General features: G+C 39.2%; 1 protein-coding gene across 7 annotated transcripts in view; it reads left to right on the top strand.

Moving 5' to 3' along the window:
* NUDCD1 (NudC domain containing 1) overlaps positions 1 to 20,416 on the top strand; it is a 62,669-nt gene that overhangs the window by 11,391 nt on the left and 30,862 nt on the right. For all 7 annotated transcript variants that reach the window (XM_074886599.1, XM_074886649.1, XM_074886629.1 and 4 more), the window contains 4 exons: positions 686 to 840; positions 12,723 to 12,908; positions 15,044 to 15,227; positions 19,117 to 19,302. In XM_074886599.1, the coding sequence (XP_074742700.1) occupies positions 686 to 840; positions 12,723 to 12,908; positions 15,044 to 15,227; positions 19,117 to 19,302 (711 nt within the window). The remainder of the gene's footprint in view (positions 1 to 685; positions 841 to 12,722; positions 12,909 to 15,043; positions 15,228 to 19,116; positions 19,303 to 20,416) is intronic.

Below are 20,416 nucleotides of genomic sequence, written 5' to 3'. Positions count from 1 at the left end.
TCTCATGGGAGGGACCCCACACCGGAGCAGGGGAAGAGTGTGAGGAGTCCTCCCATGAGGAGGAAGAAGCGGCAGAGGCAATGTGGTGAACTGATCGTAACCCCCATTCCCCATCCCCCTGCACCTCTCAGAGGGAGGAGGTAGAGAAAACCAGGAGTAAATTAAACCCAGGAAGAAGGGACTGGTGGGGGGAAGGTGTTCTAAGATTTGTTTTTATTTCTCATTATCCTACTCTGCTTTGATTTGTAATAAATTAGTTTCCCCAAGTTGAGTCTGTTTTGTCCATGACAGTAATTGCTGAATGATCTCTCCTTGTCCTTATCTTGACCCAAGAGCCTTTCGTTATATTTTCTCTCCCCTGTCCAGCTGCAGAGGGGAGTGATAGAGCAGCTTGGTGATCACCTGTCTCCAGCCAGGGTCAACCCACCACAATGGGCCACTGTAAATGGTCATACTTATTACTTGATCACAGTGAGTGACTGTAGTGGCCTTCAGTGTGGATGACCTTTCCAAGTTTATGGTGAAATTTTAAACTATGTATACATAATGTATTTTTCTTCAAATAAACCAGACCTATGGACTAAGGAAGGAATAATTATTTTTAAATTATTAATTTGAACTTTAATTTATTAAATAATAAATAAATAAATGTTAAAATGGTGTTTTGTTTTTCTTTTCCCCCCAGCTGTAGCAGAAGTGAAACTTCGTGATGATCAGTACACCCTTGACCACATGCGTGCTTTTGGCATGTATAATTATCTTCACCTTGATTCCTGGTACCAGGATAATGTCTACTATGTCGATCAGTTTGGAAGGGTTATGAATCTGTCAGTGACTCTGGTAAGAATAAACTTTTTAAAAAAATTATTAAATTTGAAAAGATGGGGGGGTAGATAGGGTAGAAAATCTGTCAAGTAGGACCCGAATGCAAAAACTGGGGGAAGCTATTGCCAGGAAGACAGGTAGATTAACAGAAATGCAGTTCACCAGGAAGGATGAAAGGATTTTAACTGAGGTTTCCAACATGTTTTCGTTAATAATATTGCATTAGTATTGCAGTAGTGTTGCATCTGCTTCCATTATGGGGAAGATAGATACGGTGACAAGCTGAAGAAAAGAGTAGACACTTCTAGTTGCTGGCTCTTTCTCCCCTGCCTTACTTGTTGGTTGTTTGCTAATTTGAAAATACAATCATTGCAGATATAAGGATTTGATTGACAGCCGGCTGAACATGAGCCAGCAGTGTGCCCAGGTGGCCAAGAAGGCCAATGGCATCCTGGCCTGTATCAGCAATAGCGTGGCCAGCAGGGACAGGGAAGTGATCTTACCCCTGTACTCGGCACTGGTGAGGCCGCACCTCGATTCCTGTGTTCAGTTTTGGGCCCCTCACTACAAAAAGGACATTGAATGACTCGAGCGTGTCCAGAGAAGGGCAACGAAGCTGGTGAAGGGTCTGGAGCACATGTCGTACGAGGAGCGGCTGAGGGAACTGGGGTTGTTTAGTGTGGAGAAGAGGAGGCTGAGGGGAGACCTCATCGCCCTCTACAACTACCTGAAAGGAGGTTGCAGAAAGCTGGGGATGAGTCTCTTTAACCAAGTAACAAGCGATAGGACAAGAGGGAATGGCCTCAAGTTGCACCAGAGAAGGTTTAGACTAGATGTCAGGAAGTATTTCTTTACAGAACGGGTTATTAGGCAGTGGAATGGATTGCCCAGGGAGGTGGTGGAGTCCCCATCCCTGGAGGTGTTTAAGAGTAGGGTTGACATAGCGCTGAGGGATATGGTGTAGTTGGGAACTGTCAGTGTTAGGTTAATGGTTGGACTGGATGATCTTCAAGGTCCTTTCCAACCTAGTTGATTCTGTGATTCTGTGCAAGAAAGAAGCTGTATGCGTTAGAATTAGAAATGCAGGCATTTATGGACTAATAGCTTAATCTGGGAGGCAAAAAGATGCTGGTGGCCCTGATCAAACTTGAAATGGAGTGTGAGCAGGCTAGGCCAAGTCTGAAAAACATGACAGTTTTCTGCTTTTATATTGATACTCTTAAGTAGTGAAACTTTCTTTTGAGCCATTTTGATGCATGGATGCACTAGTTTCCGTTACAAAGCTATTCTTCATTCTGGAGGGAAAAGACACTGTTTCTGGTACATGCAATTGTGCTTGGTCATTAAAGAGTAAAAGACTCTGAGGAAAGGAAGATACCCGTTGTCATGCTACCAAGAAATTTGGCTTGTGTCCTTGTGCAACAAAAGAAAACAGGGTGATGTGTGACTTTTTTTTTGAGAGAGAGTGTAGTTTACTCTGCAGGTTTCTGAGGTTAGAAATTATGAGACCAGGGCTAAGCTGAGGAAAATCCTGAAATGGTAGTTCTAGATTTTTCAGGAAATGCAGGTTTCCAGAGGATGGTAGGCTGAGAACCGAAGCTGCAAGATAGTTCCTTTACTTTTCATAGAACATAGAAGCAGTTGGACCCTTTGGCAGACTCTTGCTGAAACAGAATAATCTTCTGGGATTTCTTCCAAATCTTTTGAGATCATCTTGATTCCCAGTAGGAACATCTGAAAGAAAGGAGCTTGTCAGAGAAAGCTGCCTGTGAACAGTGGCTTGTTACAATCTCATTTTTTGTGTCTTTTCCTTACGGTTCCTTAACCTTGGCTGGCTGCCAGACACCCACCCAGACACTCTCTCACTCCCCCTCTTCAACGGGAAGGGGAGAAAATAAAACAGAAAAGCTTGTGGATTGAGATAAAAACAGGAAGCTCACTTACCAGTCACCATCACAGGCAAAGCAGACTTGACTTTTGGGAAATTAATTTAATTTATTGCCAGTTAAAACTAGAGTAGGATGATGAGATACATAGTCACCCAAAGCTCCTACCAGGCAGCTTGCTCCCACATGGGTTTTCCATGGGCTGCAGTGTGGATATCTGCCCCGCTGTGGTCCTCCATAGACTGCTGGGGGACAACCTGCATCCCCATGATCTCCAAGGGCTGCAGGTAAACCTCTGCTCCACACCACCATGTTGGCTGGCAGGCTCAGCTCTGCCCTGTGGCAAGTCCATTGGAGCCATTGGAAGCAGCTGTGTCCAGCATGGGGCAGCCCCGGCTGCTCCTCACAGAGGCCACCCCTGCAGCTCCCCACTGCCAGCACAACATGGACACCCAATACATTCCTTTATTAGAAGGGCACTAAAGTGTGTAAATTTCTTTCTTAGCAGATAAACTAGATAAAGGATTTTACAACAGGCACTAATTTGCATTTTTATGCGCAGTAAATTGAAATAATAAATATTTTTCCATAGAACTGGTGGGTCCATTGTAACCTTCAAGAAAATAACGCTTGTTTAATACCTTGTCACGAGTTTCAGTTCAACTGGACTGTGAAATAAGTAGCTGCCATCCTGTGTCCTAATACACAATACAGTGCTGTTTTGCAAAGGAAACATGTTTGCATATGTATAAAAAGGAACGTGTGTTCAGAAACATCAACGAGGTGTCTCATTACAACTGTGCCTGGCCATATATTAGTTAAATGTATATTACAAATAATATTGTTTTCAGCCAAGTATAGCTTACAAGTCAGCAACGGCCACAATTAAAATTAATGTCAGTTGTTTTTAAAACAGAAGGTGGAACCAGGTTAACATGCTTATCCTAAATCCAAAGTGGAAGAACACGTAGGCTTTTTAACACATAATTATTTCTAGTTCTGCCTCCTGTTTTGGTTGCAACTTTGATTCTAATATGGCAGTGTGTTAGTTATCCATAAATCATGAATTATCCCTGCAACTTAGGTGTTTTAAATCATCTGCAAAGGCCAAAAAGTATAGGTAATACCTTGCGGCTTGCTCAAAATCAGATATAATTGAAAAAGAAAAGTGATCAACATAAGCAGTTTTTCCTAAGTCAGTGGATTCAGGTGGGTTTTTATACCACGTTGAAAAAACTGTTACCCTGACTTGGCTGGAAATACTGTATAAAAGCTTTAACACTCTTCTATTACAGCTATTGCACTTCTTTCGTTTAATAAGCCATCATCAGTACTTTGTTTTAAAGACCCACTGAGTAGTGTAGTGACAGGATTACTGAGTTGGGTTTTTTTGATCTTTGTGGGGTTTTTTGCGTATTACTTGACTTTTTTAATTGCTTGATGTTTGTAATACCAGAATATAGCTGGAAAATATTCAAAGTTTACTCCTCCAGCAGTTAAATATTTGGACTTGATTTCTAGACCTTCAGCTCTTCTTGCAAAGACAACTTTGTTTCTTTTCATATTCAAATAATAGAACAGAGAAATTGTGGCAGCAGTAACTCTTCTCACACTTCATTAAAACCCTTAATGGTATCTATATTTTCATCTTTCTGAATTCCAGTAAGAATTAGCTGTGGCATGCTGTTTCCGTAACTATCAGTTAACTTCAATGCAGAACAACTATCAGTGGCACCAGAAACAGCATGGGAATTCTGTTTGAAACAAGTCAGAATAAGGAAGCAGATAAAGTGAAGAACAACAAATCTTTTAGACACCTATATCAGGGTTTTAAATATTTGTCTCTTTGCTATTCAGAATGCTGGGTGTGGACATTTTTGCTCAGAGAGATGTGTCAAACACCTAGGTATTTTGATTTTCCATAAAAAGGAGGTTTTGCATTTGTTATGGCTACTTCATGAAAATTGCAATATAACTTATGGCTTTCACTTTTTCCTTTCTCTTTTGGTATATTTTGTCTTTTCTTATTCCCTGTCTTTTCCTTGGAAAACTCGTTCTAAATCTCTTAGGAAATACCACTTCTTTGTACAGTATGACAAACTGTTTGTAACTTTGGAACAACACAATTTCTTAATAGAATTTAAAAATTTTAATCTTACAGGCACGCCAGAGAAGCTAAGTAAAATTTCACTGCTTAGCTTAAATAGTTAAGACATGCTTACTTAAATGGAGCCTGGCACGGGGGAGTCAAGAACAGTACAGGGAATTTTTAAACTTGCAGTTTGCATTTTGCCTCTCGTACCTGCTCACTGGCTGCCTTATTCTGAGCAACTAGAGTACACGCTAGCTTGGTCTGCCTGACTTTGCCTGTGGAGGAGCTGTTTGACCAGAATTTTTACACAGAGTAGAAACCTGGGTTGCTTAAAAGGCTCAAAATCAGGGTTAGTGTCACAGGCAGCTGAGGCAAAGGAGCTGCTTAAAGGAAAGGGGTGGTTGTAATGGTGAAGACACACAGATGAAATCTGAAATAGCCAAACAGAATGACAGAGGCCAAAAGGAAGCAGAGTATGCTCTCAAGAAATATAGAAGTGTGCAGAGCTGGAATTAAATGCCAGTGGAAAAGATGAGGGAGGCTTTCCAGGAGATTTCTGGGATGCATTGACTATGACTTTCTTCTCCAAGGGATAGAGGAGCCAATGAGGAGAGGGGCTATGCTGGACCTTGTTCTCACCAACAAGGAGGGGCTGGAGGGGAATGTGAAGTTCAAGGGCAGCCTTGACTGCAGTGGCCATGAAATGGTGGAGTCCAAGATCCTTAGGGCAGCAAGGAAGGTGCACAGCAAGCTCCCTACCCTGGACTTCAAGAGAGCAGACTTTGGTCTCTTCAGGGATCTGCTTGGTAGAGTAGCATGGGATAAAGCCCTGGAGGGAAGAGGAGCCCAAGAAAGCTGGTTAATATTCAAGGATCACCTCCTCCAAGCTCAGGTGTGGTGCATCCCGACAAAGAGGAAGTCAGATAAAAATGCCAGGAGGCCTGCATGGATGAACAAGGAGCTCCTGCACAAGCTCAAACAAAGAAAGGAAGCCTACCGAGGGTGGAAGCAAGGACAGATAACCTGAGAGGAATACAGAGAAACTCTCCCAAGAAGCCAGAGATCAGGTTAGGAAGGCCAAAGCCCTGAAAGAATTAAATCTGGCCAGGGACGTCAAGGGGAACAAGAAAAGCTTCTATAGGTACAAAGGTGATAAAAGGAAGACTAGGGAAAATGTGGGCCCTCTCCAGAAGGAGACAGGAGACCTGGTTACCTGGGATATGGAGAAGGCTGAGCTACTCAATGACTTTTTTTGCCTCAGTCTTCACCAGCAAGTGCTCCAGCCACACCACACAAGTTGTAGAAGGCAAAGGCAGGGGCTGGGAAAATGAATAACCGCCCACTGTAGGAGAAGATCAGGTTTGAGACCATCAAAGGAACCTGAAGGTGCACAAGTCCATGGGACCCGATGAGATGCATCTGTGGGTCCTGAGGAGCTGGTGGATGAAGTGGGTAAGCCACTATTCATTACACTTGAGAAGTCATGGCAGTCCGGTGAAGTTCCCACTGACTGGAAAAGGAGAAGCAGAACCCTCATTTTTAAAAAGGGGAAAAACAAACACCTGGGGAACTACAGGCCTGTCAGTCTCACTTCTGTGCCCAGCAAGATCATGGAGCAGACCCTCCTGGAAACTATGCTAAGGCACATGGAAAATAAGGAGGTGATTGGTGACAGCCAGCATGGCTTCACTAATGGCGAATCATGCCTACAACGGGATTACAGCATTGCTGGATAAGGGAAAAACAACAGATGTCATCTACCTGGACTTGTGCAAAGCATTTGACACTGTCCCACATGATATCCTTGTCTCTAAATTGGAGAGACATGGATTTGATGGATGGACCACTCGGTGGATAAGGAAATGGCTGGATGGTCACGCTCTAGTTGTGGTCAACAACTCGATGTCCAAGCAGAGAGCAGTGACAAGTGGCGTTCCTCAAGGGTTGGTGTTCAGACCAGCACCGAGTAACATCTTTGCTGGAGACATGGACAGTGGGATCGAGTGCACCCTCAGCATGTTTACTGATGACACCAAGCTGTGTGGTGCAGTCGACAAGCTGGAGGGAAGGGATGTACCATCCAGAGGGACCTTGACAGGCTTGACAGCTGGGCCTGTGCAAACCTCAGGAAGTTCAACAAGGTCAAGTGCAAGGTCCTGCACATAGGTCAGGGCAATCCCAAGCACAAATACAGGCTGGGCAATGAGTGGATTGAGAGCAGCCCTATGGAGAAGGACTTGGGGGTATTATTGGATGGAGAACTGACTATGAGCCATCAGTGTGCACTCGCAGCCCAGAAAGCCAACCATATCCTGGGCCACATCAAAAGAAGTGTGAGCAGCAGGTTGAGGGAGGTGGTTCCCCCCCTCTGCTCCACCCCTGTGAGACCCCACTGGGAGTAATGTGTCAGCTCTGGGGACCCCAACATAAGAGGGACATGGACCTGCTCGAGCAGGTCCAGAGAAGGCCACAAAGATGATCAGGAGGCTGAAGCACGTCCCTTATGAGAACAGGCTGAGAGAGTTGGGGTTGTTCAGCCTGGAGAAGAGAAGGCTCCGGAGAGACCTTAAGGCGCCCTTCCAGTACTTAAAGGGGGCTTACAGGAAAGATGGGGAGGAACACTTTAACAGGGAGTGTAGGAATAGGATGAGGTTTGAAACTTAAAAGAGGATAGATTTAGATTAGATATAAGGAAGAAATTCTTTACTGTGAGGGTGGTGAGACGCTGGCACAGGTTGCTCAGAAAAGCTGTGGCTGCCCCCTCCCTGGCAGTGTTCAAGGCCAGGTTGGACGGGGCTTTGAGCAACCTGGTCTAGTGGAAGGTGTCCCTGCCCATGGCAGGGGGGGTGGAACTAGATGATCTTTAAGGTCCCTTCCAACCCAAAGCATTCTATGATTCTGTGACTTGGGAGTGAAAGTTAAATAAACTAAGAATCTTTGCAGAGAGGTGAAGGAAGATGAAGAACTGGGTCTGAAGAGAAGCTGCATCTAGTTTTTTCTTAAAAAAACTGCATTGCTGTCATTTATACCTAATTTCAGTGAGTAAACCCAACTTCTGTAAAAATGACTGTAGTTGGTTTAGGCAGTTCTTGCTAGTATAATACATGATTGTAGTATCTCAGCATCCGCTCATACTTCTGAAGTAGGGAGTTACTGTTAACCCCTGTTACCCAGCTGGTGAACAGTGAAATAGTAAGTCAAAAAGCAAATCTGACAGAAGCATTTTGAGGGCAGGCTTTATTTCAGCTTCAAGTAAATCCATCCTTTTTATTGTTGGACTGAGATTAGAGACTTTTCTAATAAATGCCTGAAGTTAAATTAGTGAAATTGCCTATTGAGAGGGAGGATTTGTAATGTGTAATTAAGATTATTTTTCACTTTTTTAGGAGATATATCAAGTCTTGACGTTAGTGCTCAGCACTGATAAATCTGTTATGAGCTTTAGAAGATTAAATGGTTGATAGTTGATAATTTTTTTTAATGTTACATCCAAAACTATTTAAAGCTTACTGTTAAGATTCACTTGAAGGCTAACAAAAGTGTGGTCTTCCATAATGCTACATAGTATAGCCCTGTAAACCACTGTTAACAGGAATGATGCTGCTTCATTCCATGTAAGATGCATGGGATTTGGTGGGGGTTTTTTGTTTTTTGGGGTTTTTCCCCTAGGCACAGTAGTCATTGTAACATAGCTAGTTACAATGGAACATTTTTATTGTGGAAAACACTGCCTTTCAGTGAAAGCTTAAAATTAAGTAAAAGATGAGGAAGCCAAAACTATTTGTATCTAGTGTTTGTGGGATTTTTATTTGGTTTGTTTGGGTTGTGGGTTTGTTTTGGTTCTGTTTTGGTTTTTTTTTTAGTTCTTTCATTTTCCCCTCCTGAATGTGTTATAAATTAGTGGAATAGTTCAAGGGGCATAGTGATACAACTGAATCTACAAAGTGACCCTGAATGCTTCCAATAATTAAAAAACAAATTTGCATCTTCTCCATTGCAGGTTTCATAATAGCCCTTGTGCCTTTTTGTAGTACACAGTAATCTCTAATACAAGTTCAAGCAGGCCCAAAAGGCAAGCAGACTATCTGTTTGTCATCTGGTCTTTTTTGCTGTTGCTTATTAAAACGGTACTTACCCAAATCCAATTTCTCTTGCTTACCTTTGAACATGTTTTAAATGCACATCTGATTTTAATAACATCTGGAAAATATGAAGGATTTTAAATCCTCTCAAATACAGGATTCTCAACAAATGGGGCCACAGAATGCTTTGCATGCACAAATGTGCTCTTTCTGTATTGCATACACATGTACCAGGGCAAAAAACTGTTTTTAAAGATGATGCCTTGTATGTATATTTTTGACTGCCTTATTTCATAGATGAGAATGAGTGAGTTTCTTTTACTAGAAGTAGATATGTATAGAGATGACTTTCTCCGCCAAGGTATCCATTGCTTGAGTGAAAATCGAGGGACAGGAGATGCTTAGAAAATATTATAAGAATTTGTGGCTGAAATTTTAGGGCTTGTAATGAGACGCTGTTTTAATCTGATACTTTTTCACTGCTATTTCTTAATCTCATGCCCACCCTTACTATAATAAGAGTGCATTTTGTGTGGCACAGAATAGATAACTACTTGTTTCCCCCCCTTAGGTTTTCAGTACAAAAATAATCTTCTATTTGTTTGTGCTTCCTTTTACGTACTTGTAAATATCTTCAGAACTTTCCCTGTGATGTTTTTCTTTCAAATCCCGTTTTTCTGTTTTTAAAGATATATTTCTACTTCAGTATCTTTTCATTTTAGTGACACTAATGCTGAGTTTTAGTAACAAGGGAAGAATTTCCTTATCGTTAAGCAGAGTTTTTTTGGTTTGTGGAGCTTCTAAAATAATTGTGGATCAACTGACTGGAAATGAGTCTAGTGAAATAAAACTGAAAATAGTTTAATTTGCTCTATGACCGTTAGTTATGTTCTCAACATAGTCTAATTGGATTAAGAAGATAGATTGAGCCTAAAAAGGGAAATGTTGATCTGTGAAGGCCGGTCAGGCACCTTTTTTTCCAGAGGTGACTATTTATTCAAATATATGTAGGTGCACTAGCCTACAAAATATCTATGAAACCTGTTGTATCTAATTTTGTTTCATTTATGATATATGTATAAAACTGTCTGCAACATGAGGGGAAAGGACCATAACTTCATGAGAAATGTTTCTTTAAGATACAGAACAGAAACAACAGGAATTGGTTCTCTTTGTTATTACTGGAAGACCTTTTTGGAGACCTCAGATCAGATCCTGAAGTCTGTGAATCAGTACAAGGGGCAAGGTGGTGAATATTTCTTTTTTAATTATATTGTTAATGTCCACTATTTGTTTTAGAATCACGGAACAGCCTGGCTTGGAAGGGACCTCGAAAGATCATATGATCCACCTTTCATGGGAAAAGGAACCTAGATGAGATTATCTAGCACCCTGTCCAGTTGTGTCTTGAAAACCTCCAGTGATGGGGACTCTGCCATGTCCCTGAGGAGGTTGTTCCAGTCATTGATTCTTCTCGCTGTAAAAAAATTCTCTTATGTCAAGACAAAACCTCTCCTGATGCAACTTTTACCCAATGTCCCTTGTCTTTTCTATGTGATGTGACTTCTTGTGAAGAGAGAGCCTCCATCCTCTTTGTAGCCACCCTTTAAGTACTCTGATGAGGTCCTCCCTGAATCTTCTCCAGGGAGAAAAGACCTAACTCCTTCAGTCTTCCCCCATAGGGCAGGTTCTCCATCCCTTTGATTGTCTTCATGGCCTTCCTTTGGACCCTTTCCAGTCTGTCCATGTCTTTTTTCAGCTGTGGGGACCAGAGCTGGACACAGTACTCCGGGTGCAGCCAGACAAGCACTGGGTAGAGTGGGATGATCACATCTCTATCTCTGCTAGTAGTGTTCCTGCAGATGCAGCCCAGGATCTGATTTGCCTTCATTGCTGCAGTGGTGCACTGCTGACTCATGTTCAGCTTGCTGTCCACCAGGACTTCCAGGTCCCTTTCATCAAGGCAGCTCCCCAGACACACAGACCCTAGCCTGTACAGGGCTCTTTGGTTATTCCGTCTCAGGTGCGGGCCCTTGCACTTGTCTTTGTTTATCTTCACAATGTTCTTGCTACCCCACTCTTCCAGGCTACCTGGGTCCTTGTGCAAGATGGCTCTCCCTTATGACATGTCTACCTCATTATCTTGTTTAGTGTCATCAGCAAATGGGGTGAAGGTGCTTTCAATTCCATCATCCAGGTAATTTATGAAGTTGTTCAACAGTGTGGGGCCTGGTATCAAACCCTGGGGGACCCCACTTGTGACAGACTGCCAGCCCATTTTATTTAGCAACTACTTAGGTCAGTTGGAAAACTTTAAACAATTAAGTTCTCTTTCAGTTATTTGAAAGATTATAGAGATGTGACCATGATGTTGCTGAATCTCCAGTTTGCATCTTATGTTTTTCTGTAAAAATATTTTGTTTGTGTCCTTAATACTGCAGCCTGATTTACTTTGAAGTAGCTGATCAAAATGTATTGCTGATAAAGCATGTCCTGACCATTTTTTAAACTGTGATACCAAGTTCTTTTTAAATCATAAAGATTTGGTCAGGTCTTTTTTTTCTAACAAGTGTCTTGGATATTTAGAGATCACTTCAACTCAGAAAAGGGAAGTAAATCGTAGTGAATCAGTAAAGGCAGTGGCATTACTGGCATTCTGCAAGCCAAATGAGCAGAGAGTTACAAAACCTAATTCAGCAAAGTAAGGGCTGTATGTGAGAGTGAAGGCACAAGATAAAGAGTAATCGCTAAAAGATATCCTAGAAGACATGCCTTTGTACTTAATGACAACAATTGGAAATTCAATTTACAGCACAAAAGCAGTTTCTTCTGTTAGAATTAGCAGGAAATTAAGAAAGCAACACAGAGCTAAAGTGGAGAACAATTGCTAGAAATATAGATGAAATTGGTAATATTCATTTTGCACTATTATTCAAGCAGGCTGATTTGTGTGAAGTTTACACAGCAACAAATAGTGGATTTTTCTTTTTTGTTTTGGTAAAATTTAGTGATATATATTGTTTTTTAAAAATCCATGTCTTTATTCTTCACTGGGGAATTACATCATCTGTGCAGTTTGTTCACTATAGCATCTCTGTTTATTCATGCTGAAAAACTATCCATGCTTGTAGTTTGGCTTAAAAAATAAGATTGCAGTGTGCCACTGATAGAGTATGCTAACTAAATTTATCCTGATGTGTAGTATAATCATAATTATGGATAGGAACGTTATTTGCAAATATTATATGAATTAGTACAGCTTTTCTTTGCTAGCTAATCACAGTTGTTACTTCTCTAACTTACTGAATAAAATGACCACTCTAGGAAAGCTGAGAAATTATATGTGAGCTTGAATATACCAGTTGTTTAAGTGAATAGGCTAAAATTCTTTTTAATGTAGAAGTTTTTATGAACTAGTTTGAGTACAATTCTGTGGCTTTCATTTCTTTTAAATCTCCACATTTTTACTGGGACTAGAATTATTTGAGGTAAGTGATTAATTATATGGGGTTGCTAGGGAAAAAGAAGTGAAAAGCCTTTTTTTAGTGCAAAATGTAATTAGTGCTGTAAAAGGGAAGGAAAAAATAGAGTGCTGAAATATCAATTATAGAGCACTCATGTTTTCAGTAAATAGAAACCAAAGCAATAATGAAATTCTACCACCTTTTCCACATATGTGGGAATGATGCTTGCTACCTGCTTTTTCCCAAATACTCTCAACTGCACAAAGAAACTGATGAATTGCTGCTGAGATTTGTTACTCTTAATCTGTCTGTAATACTTACTGAGATTGATAAATACTTCATAAGGTCTTATTGTGTGACTGTTTGCTTATAGGACACTGCTCTACAGAAACCAAGGGAAGTCTTCAGGCTACCTACAGACTTGACAGCTTATGATAATCGCCTTTGTGCCTCCATACACTTCTCATCTTCCACATGGGTTACCCTTTCTGATGGTACAGGAAGACTGTATTTGATTAAATCAGGCAAGCGTGGAAACAGTGCATCTGAAAAGTGGGAGGTAGGTCTTGCAATAGCATATTCAAGAATTGTACATCTACCAAACAATTCTTATTCTTGCATTTCTAATGAGAATTGCATGTATGTAATGTTGTGAAGAATTAAGCTTTAAATCATAACTCTGTATCACTGATACTGGATTGTGTTCAAGTATAAAAATCACTGATTTTTTGTGACAATGATTTCTTTATGCACAAAATAACAAAAATTCAAGTGTTTGAAAGGGAACAGCCTTTTGATGGAAGAACAATATGTCTAAGTAAAAGTGTTTCTGAATAGGTGGCTAAGTGCTTCTCTAGCTGAACTTTTTCTAAAAACCATTTCCCCTTTCCCTTCCCTATTCATATGTGTCTGTCTAGGATTGCCCCCCAATCTTTTATTGTTTGCTGTTTCAAATGGCCTGTGGAATAATACATATTTTTTTAAAAAAGTCTGAAACTATTGTTAATCATGCTAAAGCTACTTTAATTTTTAAGTTAGAGTGATGTTTGTCTGTGCAGATGTAATTGTGCTTGGATTATTCATCATTTAATTTGCCCCCTCTTAAAAATACATCCACAGAGACTAGAATAAAACTTAAACAAAACTGCTGATTAAAAATCTTTGATAAGTAATGCTGAGGGTTACCTGCAGAGTAGGTATAATGTAAGTAATATTATTTCCACTTCCACTCCAGCAGCAAAAATCTTCATACTGTGCACTTAGATCTGGAAAATTATTGGTGCTTAATATTTTTGCTTAAAATTGATGGTTGTAACTGAAGTATGTTTTTATGGTTTTTGTTATTAAATTCTTTTCATAATTAATTCTTTTAAAGAGCCTTGATAAGGAGCATTTTTTCTATCCACATCAAAGTGATCTTACTACACTCTAACAATAGTATTGATCATCCTACTTGCACACAACAAATATAATTAGGTTACATTTCTACCTGAGCTACTATGAGTCTTGTGGTCTGTGGTTAGTTCCTCTTTATTCATGAAAGACGAATGTGGTATAAAGCACCCACATTTCTGCATCTGTTTTCTTTATTAGAGGGCAGTTTCCTAAGCAGTCCAGGGGGTTTTAGTATTGGCAGGAGCTCTGGTGTATGTTCTGAAGTATAAGGTTTCAACATCATGAATTAGCTCCTTCCCCTACATCTTTTGAGAGTTCAGTACCTAGGAAATAGGTCATCCTGTTTTTTGGGTGGTTGGTAATAAATGCTGTTTAGATTAATTTTGAGGTTTTTGCTGAATTAGTACTTTTTTGAGAAAAGCTGAAATACATAGTTTCTAGAATAAAATCCTCCAGCTGTAGGTACCAAATGCTAAACATCTCAAGCTACAAGACGTGCAGTCCTTTGTATGAAATTATTTCATGTTTACAGTGGTGCTTATTCGCCTTTCAGTATGACAGTAATATTTACGAACTCTGCCTACCTAGTCCCGTCCAAATATCAAATGGACTTTTCCAAACCATATACATAAAAATTCAAAAACCTCTAACCCTAGCTCCTCCTAAACATGAATATTACACTTCTTCATTTAATTACATGTTTTTGTTTCTTACTCCCCTTCATAAAACTTTATAGAGAAGGAAAATTGAATCTCTTTGTAAAGATAGTAGCCAAATAACCCCCTGCCTCTCAGTACTGGCTGATGATTAAACACTGGCAGCGATGCACTGGACCTTTTCATCTTCTTGTTTACACATGTCAAGGTCTACAAAGATTTTCAGGATGTTAGTGTCTAAAGAAATAGTGAGGGCCTTAGTGAAATGCCTACATTTTCATCTTGAGTGTGAGACATTGTCCCCAGTTGATACGCTGTGTTTGTGGATCCTGTTCTGTTCATCAGTTGTTGCACCTCTACTTATTGTAGCAGTCAACAACCATAATGCAGAATTTTGTGGATCTTTGTGCTTTGTTTAATGGGCCCTTATAATTATTTTATAACATAAACAATAATTAAAAACATTTCAGAGCAGTGGCTTGATAGACAAGGAAGGAGGAACCAGAAATGGTGGATTCATATTGGCAGAGAGGTTTGTGGGAAGCAAACTTTAACTGATTTGACATTCACTGAAGCCTTTCACTGCTGAGAAAGAGCAAGACTTCCAGTTTTAACTGATTTTTACTACACTTTTGTCTTCTAGATTGTGTTTAATGAAGAACTAGGAAGTCCATTTATTATAGCACACAGTGTTTCATTTGTAAAATCTGATATGCATTCAGTAGCTGTGCTACTGCTTAGGGTAGAGAAAGATGAATTGGACACAAAAGGAAGTGGATTTCATATTACCTTGGAATGGGTTACAGTTGTGGAGATAAGCAAAGAGGGTAAGTGTTTTACATTTATATTACTGGTGAGTAATTTTAAAAAAATAAAAAAAATCATGCTTTTATTCTTTGTCTTAGAAGTTGATTGTTCCTCACGTTCTGATATTTCCTTTCCCCAAAACTTCAGGTTGGATTTTACATACATAATTTTTTCTTACATTTTGAGATAAAGTTATTTGTTTTAGACCTAAATTCTGGCAAACCTTTGGAAGACACTAAGAAGTAAAGTTTTATACATGTGCGGTTAAGGTAATTGGAAAACAAAATAGAACTTTACTTTGTGACATTATGAAATGCAATTCCCATTTAGCTTGGTCTTGTGAAATCAGGTTATACAGAACTATTTCTAAGTAGTATCTGTTGCACTTTTCAAAATGTTGTACAGCTGGATATGGGGTTTTGTTTGGTTATGTTTTGGGTTTTTTGTGGTTTTTTTAGACTCCAATTAATAGTCTTATGGAACTGGAATTAGTATGAGATAAATTTAAGAACTGTAGCATGAAAAGTAAATACTGTATATTCTAGGTTTTCCTACAATAAAAGAGTATGAAGTTATTCAGTTAATTTTAGACCAACACATGAAAAACATATTAGTGTATTAATACCTCCTAATTAATGTACTATCCTAATAGAGTTTGGCAAAGGGTAATTTATCTGTTCAATATGATCGTATATACTTACATTAAATATAGCGATTTCCATAAAGGATACAAGACCATATGCTTCAGCATCTGATTTAAAGATGTGTGGATTAAATTAACTTACCTTTTTGGGAAGACTGTTATACAGTCTTGTTCATTATATTCCAAAAAATATAGTTTTGATACCGATAGAAACAAGTTCTTTAACTGCTTGAACTAAAGCAGTTGACTGCATACTGTAGTGTTACTATCCAAATGTTCCTCAGTCTCCTACATATATAGTATGGATAGGAGAACAGAATAGAATAGACTTCAGTTGGAAGGGCCCTACAACGATCATCTAGTCCAACTGCCTGACCAGTTCAGGGCTAGCCAAAAGTTAAAGCATGTTGTTAAGGGCATTGTCCAAATGCCTCTTAAACACTGACAGGCTTGGGGCATCGACCACCTCTCTAGGAAGCCTGTTCCAGCGTTTGACCACCCTCTCGATAAAGAAATGCTTCCTAATGTCCAGTCTAAACCTCTCCTGATGCAGCTTGGAATCATTCCCATGTGTTCTGTCACTGGATACCGGGGAGAAGAGATCAGCACCTCCCTCTTCCCTTCCCCTCCTCAGGAAGCTGTAGAGAGCAATGAGGTCACCCCTCAGCCTCCTTTTCTCCAAAGGAGACAAACACAAAGTCCTCAGCTGCTCCTCGTAGGACATTCCTTCCAGCTCTGTCACCAGCTTTGTTGCCCTGAGTGACTTTATTCATGTTGTCTGCTGTTGAAACCTTGGGTGATGGAAATATTTCTAAGAGAGCCAGAAAGGCATGTGAGATTGTCTTACGCTTTTGTGAGCAGCTCAACAAGAGAAAGAAACCTCTGAATATTACTGGTTATGTCATGTAAGAAAAATTAAATCAGTAATACTGCCAGTCTAGAACTGAAGACCATTTCTTAGGGAGCACTAACACAGATTTTTACTATATTTTTTAATACTGTATGTTTTCATAAACAAATCCTTCTTTACAGTGCGTTTTTTATTACTTAAAGCAAATGTTCATGGAATTAAACTTTTTCCATAAAAGTGGATTTAAAAATCTTTCCAAAAATCTTGCCAGTTCTCCAGCATTTCCAAGGAACAGACAAACTTTTTGTAATTGCAGTCAGCAGAGATGTAAATAACAAGATTCAAAGCAAACTTTAATTATGAAGAGAGAAATAAGTTTTGATTTCTTTTAAATAAACATCTCACAAATCCGAGCAATGTACGAACCAGTCTTGGAAGATAAAAACTGTTTTGAGGAATTGCAATACTTTACATCCTCATTGCTCAGTAGGCAATTGCTATGCTTAACTGTTCTTGAAACTCTGCCTGTGGGTGGAGTTTATCAAATCAGATTGTAGTAAAAAATAAGTAGTTAATCAGCAAGCCATTTCCCAAATTACCAAATCTATGCTTCATCAAAGTGAAGCCTTAAAACATACTTATGGCTTTTGACACCAACAACTGAGAGTCTCTGTCATGTCTGGCTGTCTAGCCGAAGTGATCACACCTACCGCTATTGTATTACCAAAGATCAAAAAATGGAAGCGTGAAAATAAATCTGAATGGAAGCAGTGGTTAGGTCTGTTCACATTTTGTGGTACTTCAGAGGGTTGTGACAAAGGTACACCCTTTGAAAGGTAGTTGTTTTCTTTAGTTAACTAATGTTTTAGGAATCCTTACTGTAAAAGCTTGAAATGAAGAACCACTATGCTACTGTATTAGATTCAGAAAATTTTATGTGCTTAGCTTTCTTGTGACCTTCTTTACAAGAAAAATCATGTAGTATAAAGTGACTGAAAAGATCATAAAGACTTAAATGTAAAAGTGTTGATGATTGATTGAAAATAGGCTTGGTCACAATGACATGTTATAGAGCCTTTTAACAAGTGAGCAAATGCTGTAAGAGAGACATGCAAACAAATTTGATATGTTTCAGTGCACAGTTAAATTCGATCAGTTAAATAACAGCTTGTTCAATGAGTGGCTAACTTCCCACCCCAACAAAGACATGTTCTTTTTGGTCATGTATCTAAGATGAGCTAATTTGCTAATCTTTTAAAGCAGGTTATCCTATTACTTGGAGTCTTCTCATTGTATAGATCTCTTACTCTGTCTCTAATTAGGATGGTTGAATCTCTTCAATTAATACCACCCCCCTGTCCTGACCAAACTTTTTAGGAAAAAGGGGGGGCTTTAATTAACACCGCTAAGTACCTAAATTACATTGTAGTCTGCTTATTACTCTGTACTCCACTTCTTGCTTACCAAACAGGAAAACCAGTGGAGGTCTTAAATTATACCTGGCTTGTCCATTATTATCTATATTCTCCTACGATTTCAATGTTTCTTTAAGCTTAACATTGAGATCAAAACAGGAACACATTTTGGAATACTAGAGTGGCATACATGGTTTTTGCCATCATAATCTCATGTTGTCTAACGTCTCTGCTAATGAGTTCCCAGTTTCTTTCAAGTAAAGCTGTAGTTACAAGTACAGTGATTTCTTTTAATGAAGAGATGAAGCATAAATGTGAAAAACTAAACAATTTCTGGGAATAATTTTGTCACCTGTGAGAATTTTATCAAGTTGGGGGGTTTTTTTGCTACAAATCCATTTGTACCATCTGTTATTATTCAGAAGTCGATCAGTTATTGAGGACTCTGGGGGCAGTAAGATTCTAATGGAGAACAAACGTTGTGCTAGAACCTGTCAACTTACTGGTGTTTTGAGTCATCAGTACTCAATGTGTTTGGGAGCACAGTATGGAATGGCATGGACCTCGATGCCAGTAGCTAACATCTGGGAGCTCCCTTTTAAATGGCAGTGTTTTACAAAAGTCAAGGAAGACAAGCATTTTCCATTATGAATAAAGTGTTAGCACTAGCTATTTCATCACTTCTCAAGTTTTTACAGAAGCTCAGAAAGTATTTGGAAAGCTTGTTTGTACAGAGGCTGTGAGTGGTTTTGTGAATTGCTGGGCTACCTGTGATCAACAAAGCCATCATGAGAAAAAAGGACAATGTTAGATTAACTTTAGGGTCTACATGTTTAACAGACTCATTGGAAAACAGAAGAGAGATTTCTTTTTAAACTGTGGTACTGTGATTTAACTGGTAGGATTGCTTAGTATTTTTGAGTGTAATGAGATTTTTGTATAATGACTTGTCTTCTCAAAAAATATTGCCACTAAGATTTTTAATTTCTTTAATTTTATAGGTGATCATAGATATGAAATCTTTAAAAGGAGAGTTTTACAAGGAAAATCAGTCCCCCATTATGCAGCAATAGAGCCAAGTGGGGATGGTCTAATGATTGTTTCCTACAAACCATTCAAATTTATGCAAGATCAAGATGACAAATTAGAAGAAAATGACAGTGCAAAAGCAACAAATGAGAAGAAAGGTAAGACTTATCTGACATTATGATAGGCTGCTCTCCCTTTTGGCTTAGAAAATAGCTTGTCAGTTTAGCATCTGTTTGGAAACTCTAGCAATAAATGTCTTCATATCTACCTTCCAGATTTTTATGTTTTTTTAAGGACAGATTGGCTTTTTTGTTTGTTTGTTTTCACCCTGGGAAGCTGTATTGTCCATAAACTTATATGAGAAGCTTTTTTGCATAGGAGACAGTTAAAGAATTTTGTTGTCCTAAGAAAAAGAGTATTTTGCAAACAGAACTATACTAAGTATTTGCTAGCAGTTGAATTGCTAAGGTAACACCTTAAGTTAAGCATCTGGCTGACTTACTCAAATTAAGAAGACAGACTTCTAGGTGAGAGAGTGCAGTGTGGCACCCATTGACTCCCCCAAATAGTTGTTCATCAGAAAGCTCTCTGATATGTAACTTACACTTGCCTTTCTAAATTAAAAAAAAAATCCAACAAACAACTTTTTTTTTTTTTTAAAGAATGAGAATCCTGTAAAAGATTGTCTTTTCTCCAGTGAAAAAACAGTTCAGAAAAAAAAATAAACTTCAGCAGAAGTCATCCATACTTTTTTTCTTTAAGATCAATGCAAAATTAAGTATGGAAAAACCTATTAATAAAGTTGTTTTATCTTAAATATCACTGAGTCTTTGTACTATGTATGTATATGTAGTTATATTGTGTTATTTCAGATTTTATTTTTGCTTCTGAGTATGAGGCATTGGTTAAAGACCCAATCCTAACTGCGTGATACTAGCACAGTCTCTGTGAACGGTGCAAAAATCTGTTTGGGAAACAATGCAAAAAGATCAATTTTCTGGAATGTATTAATGTTACACTCTGTGATAACTGTGACGTTGTGCATATAATTTGAGTTTCAATAACGCCAAATGCTGGGTGCTGGTACTTGGGCCACAACAACCCCCAGCAGCGCTACAGGCTTGGGGAGGAGTGGCTGGAGAGCTGCCAGTCAGAGAGGGACCTGGGGGTGTTGATCGACAGCCAGCTGAACATGAGCCAGCAGTGTGCCCAGGTGGCCAAGAAGGCCAATGGCATCCTGGCTTGTATCAGCAATAGCGTGGCCAGCAGGGA

This window comes from Strix uralensis, chromosome 1, assembly GCF_047716275.1.
Source record: "Strix uralensis isolate ZFMK-TIS-50842 chromosome 1, bStrUra1, whole genome shotgun sequence".
Lineage (NCBI taxonomy): Eukaryota > Metazoa > Chordata > Aves > Strigiformes > Strigidae > Strix > Strix uralensis.
The sequence above is the reverse complement of the archived record's forward strand: the minus strand, read 5'-3'. Positions and strand labels throughout refer to the sequence as shown.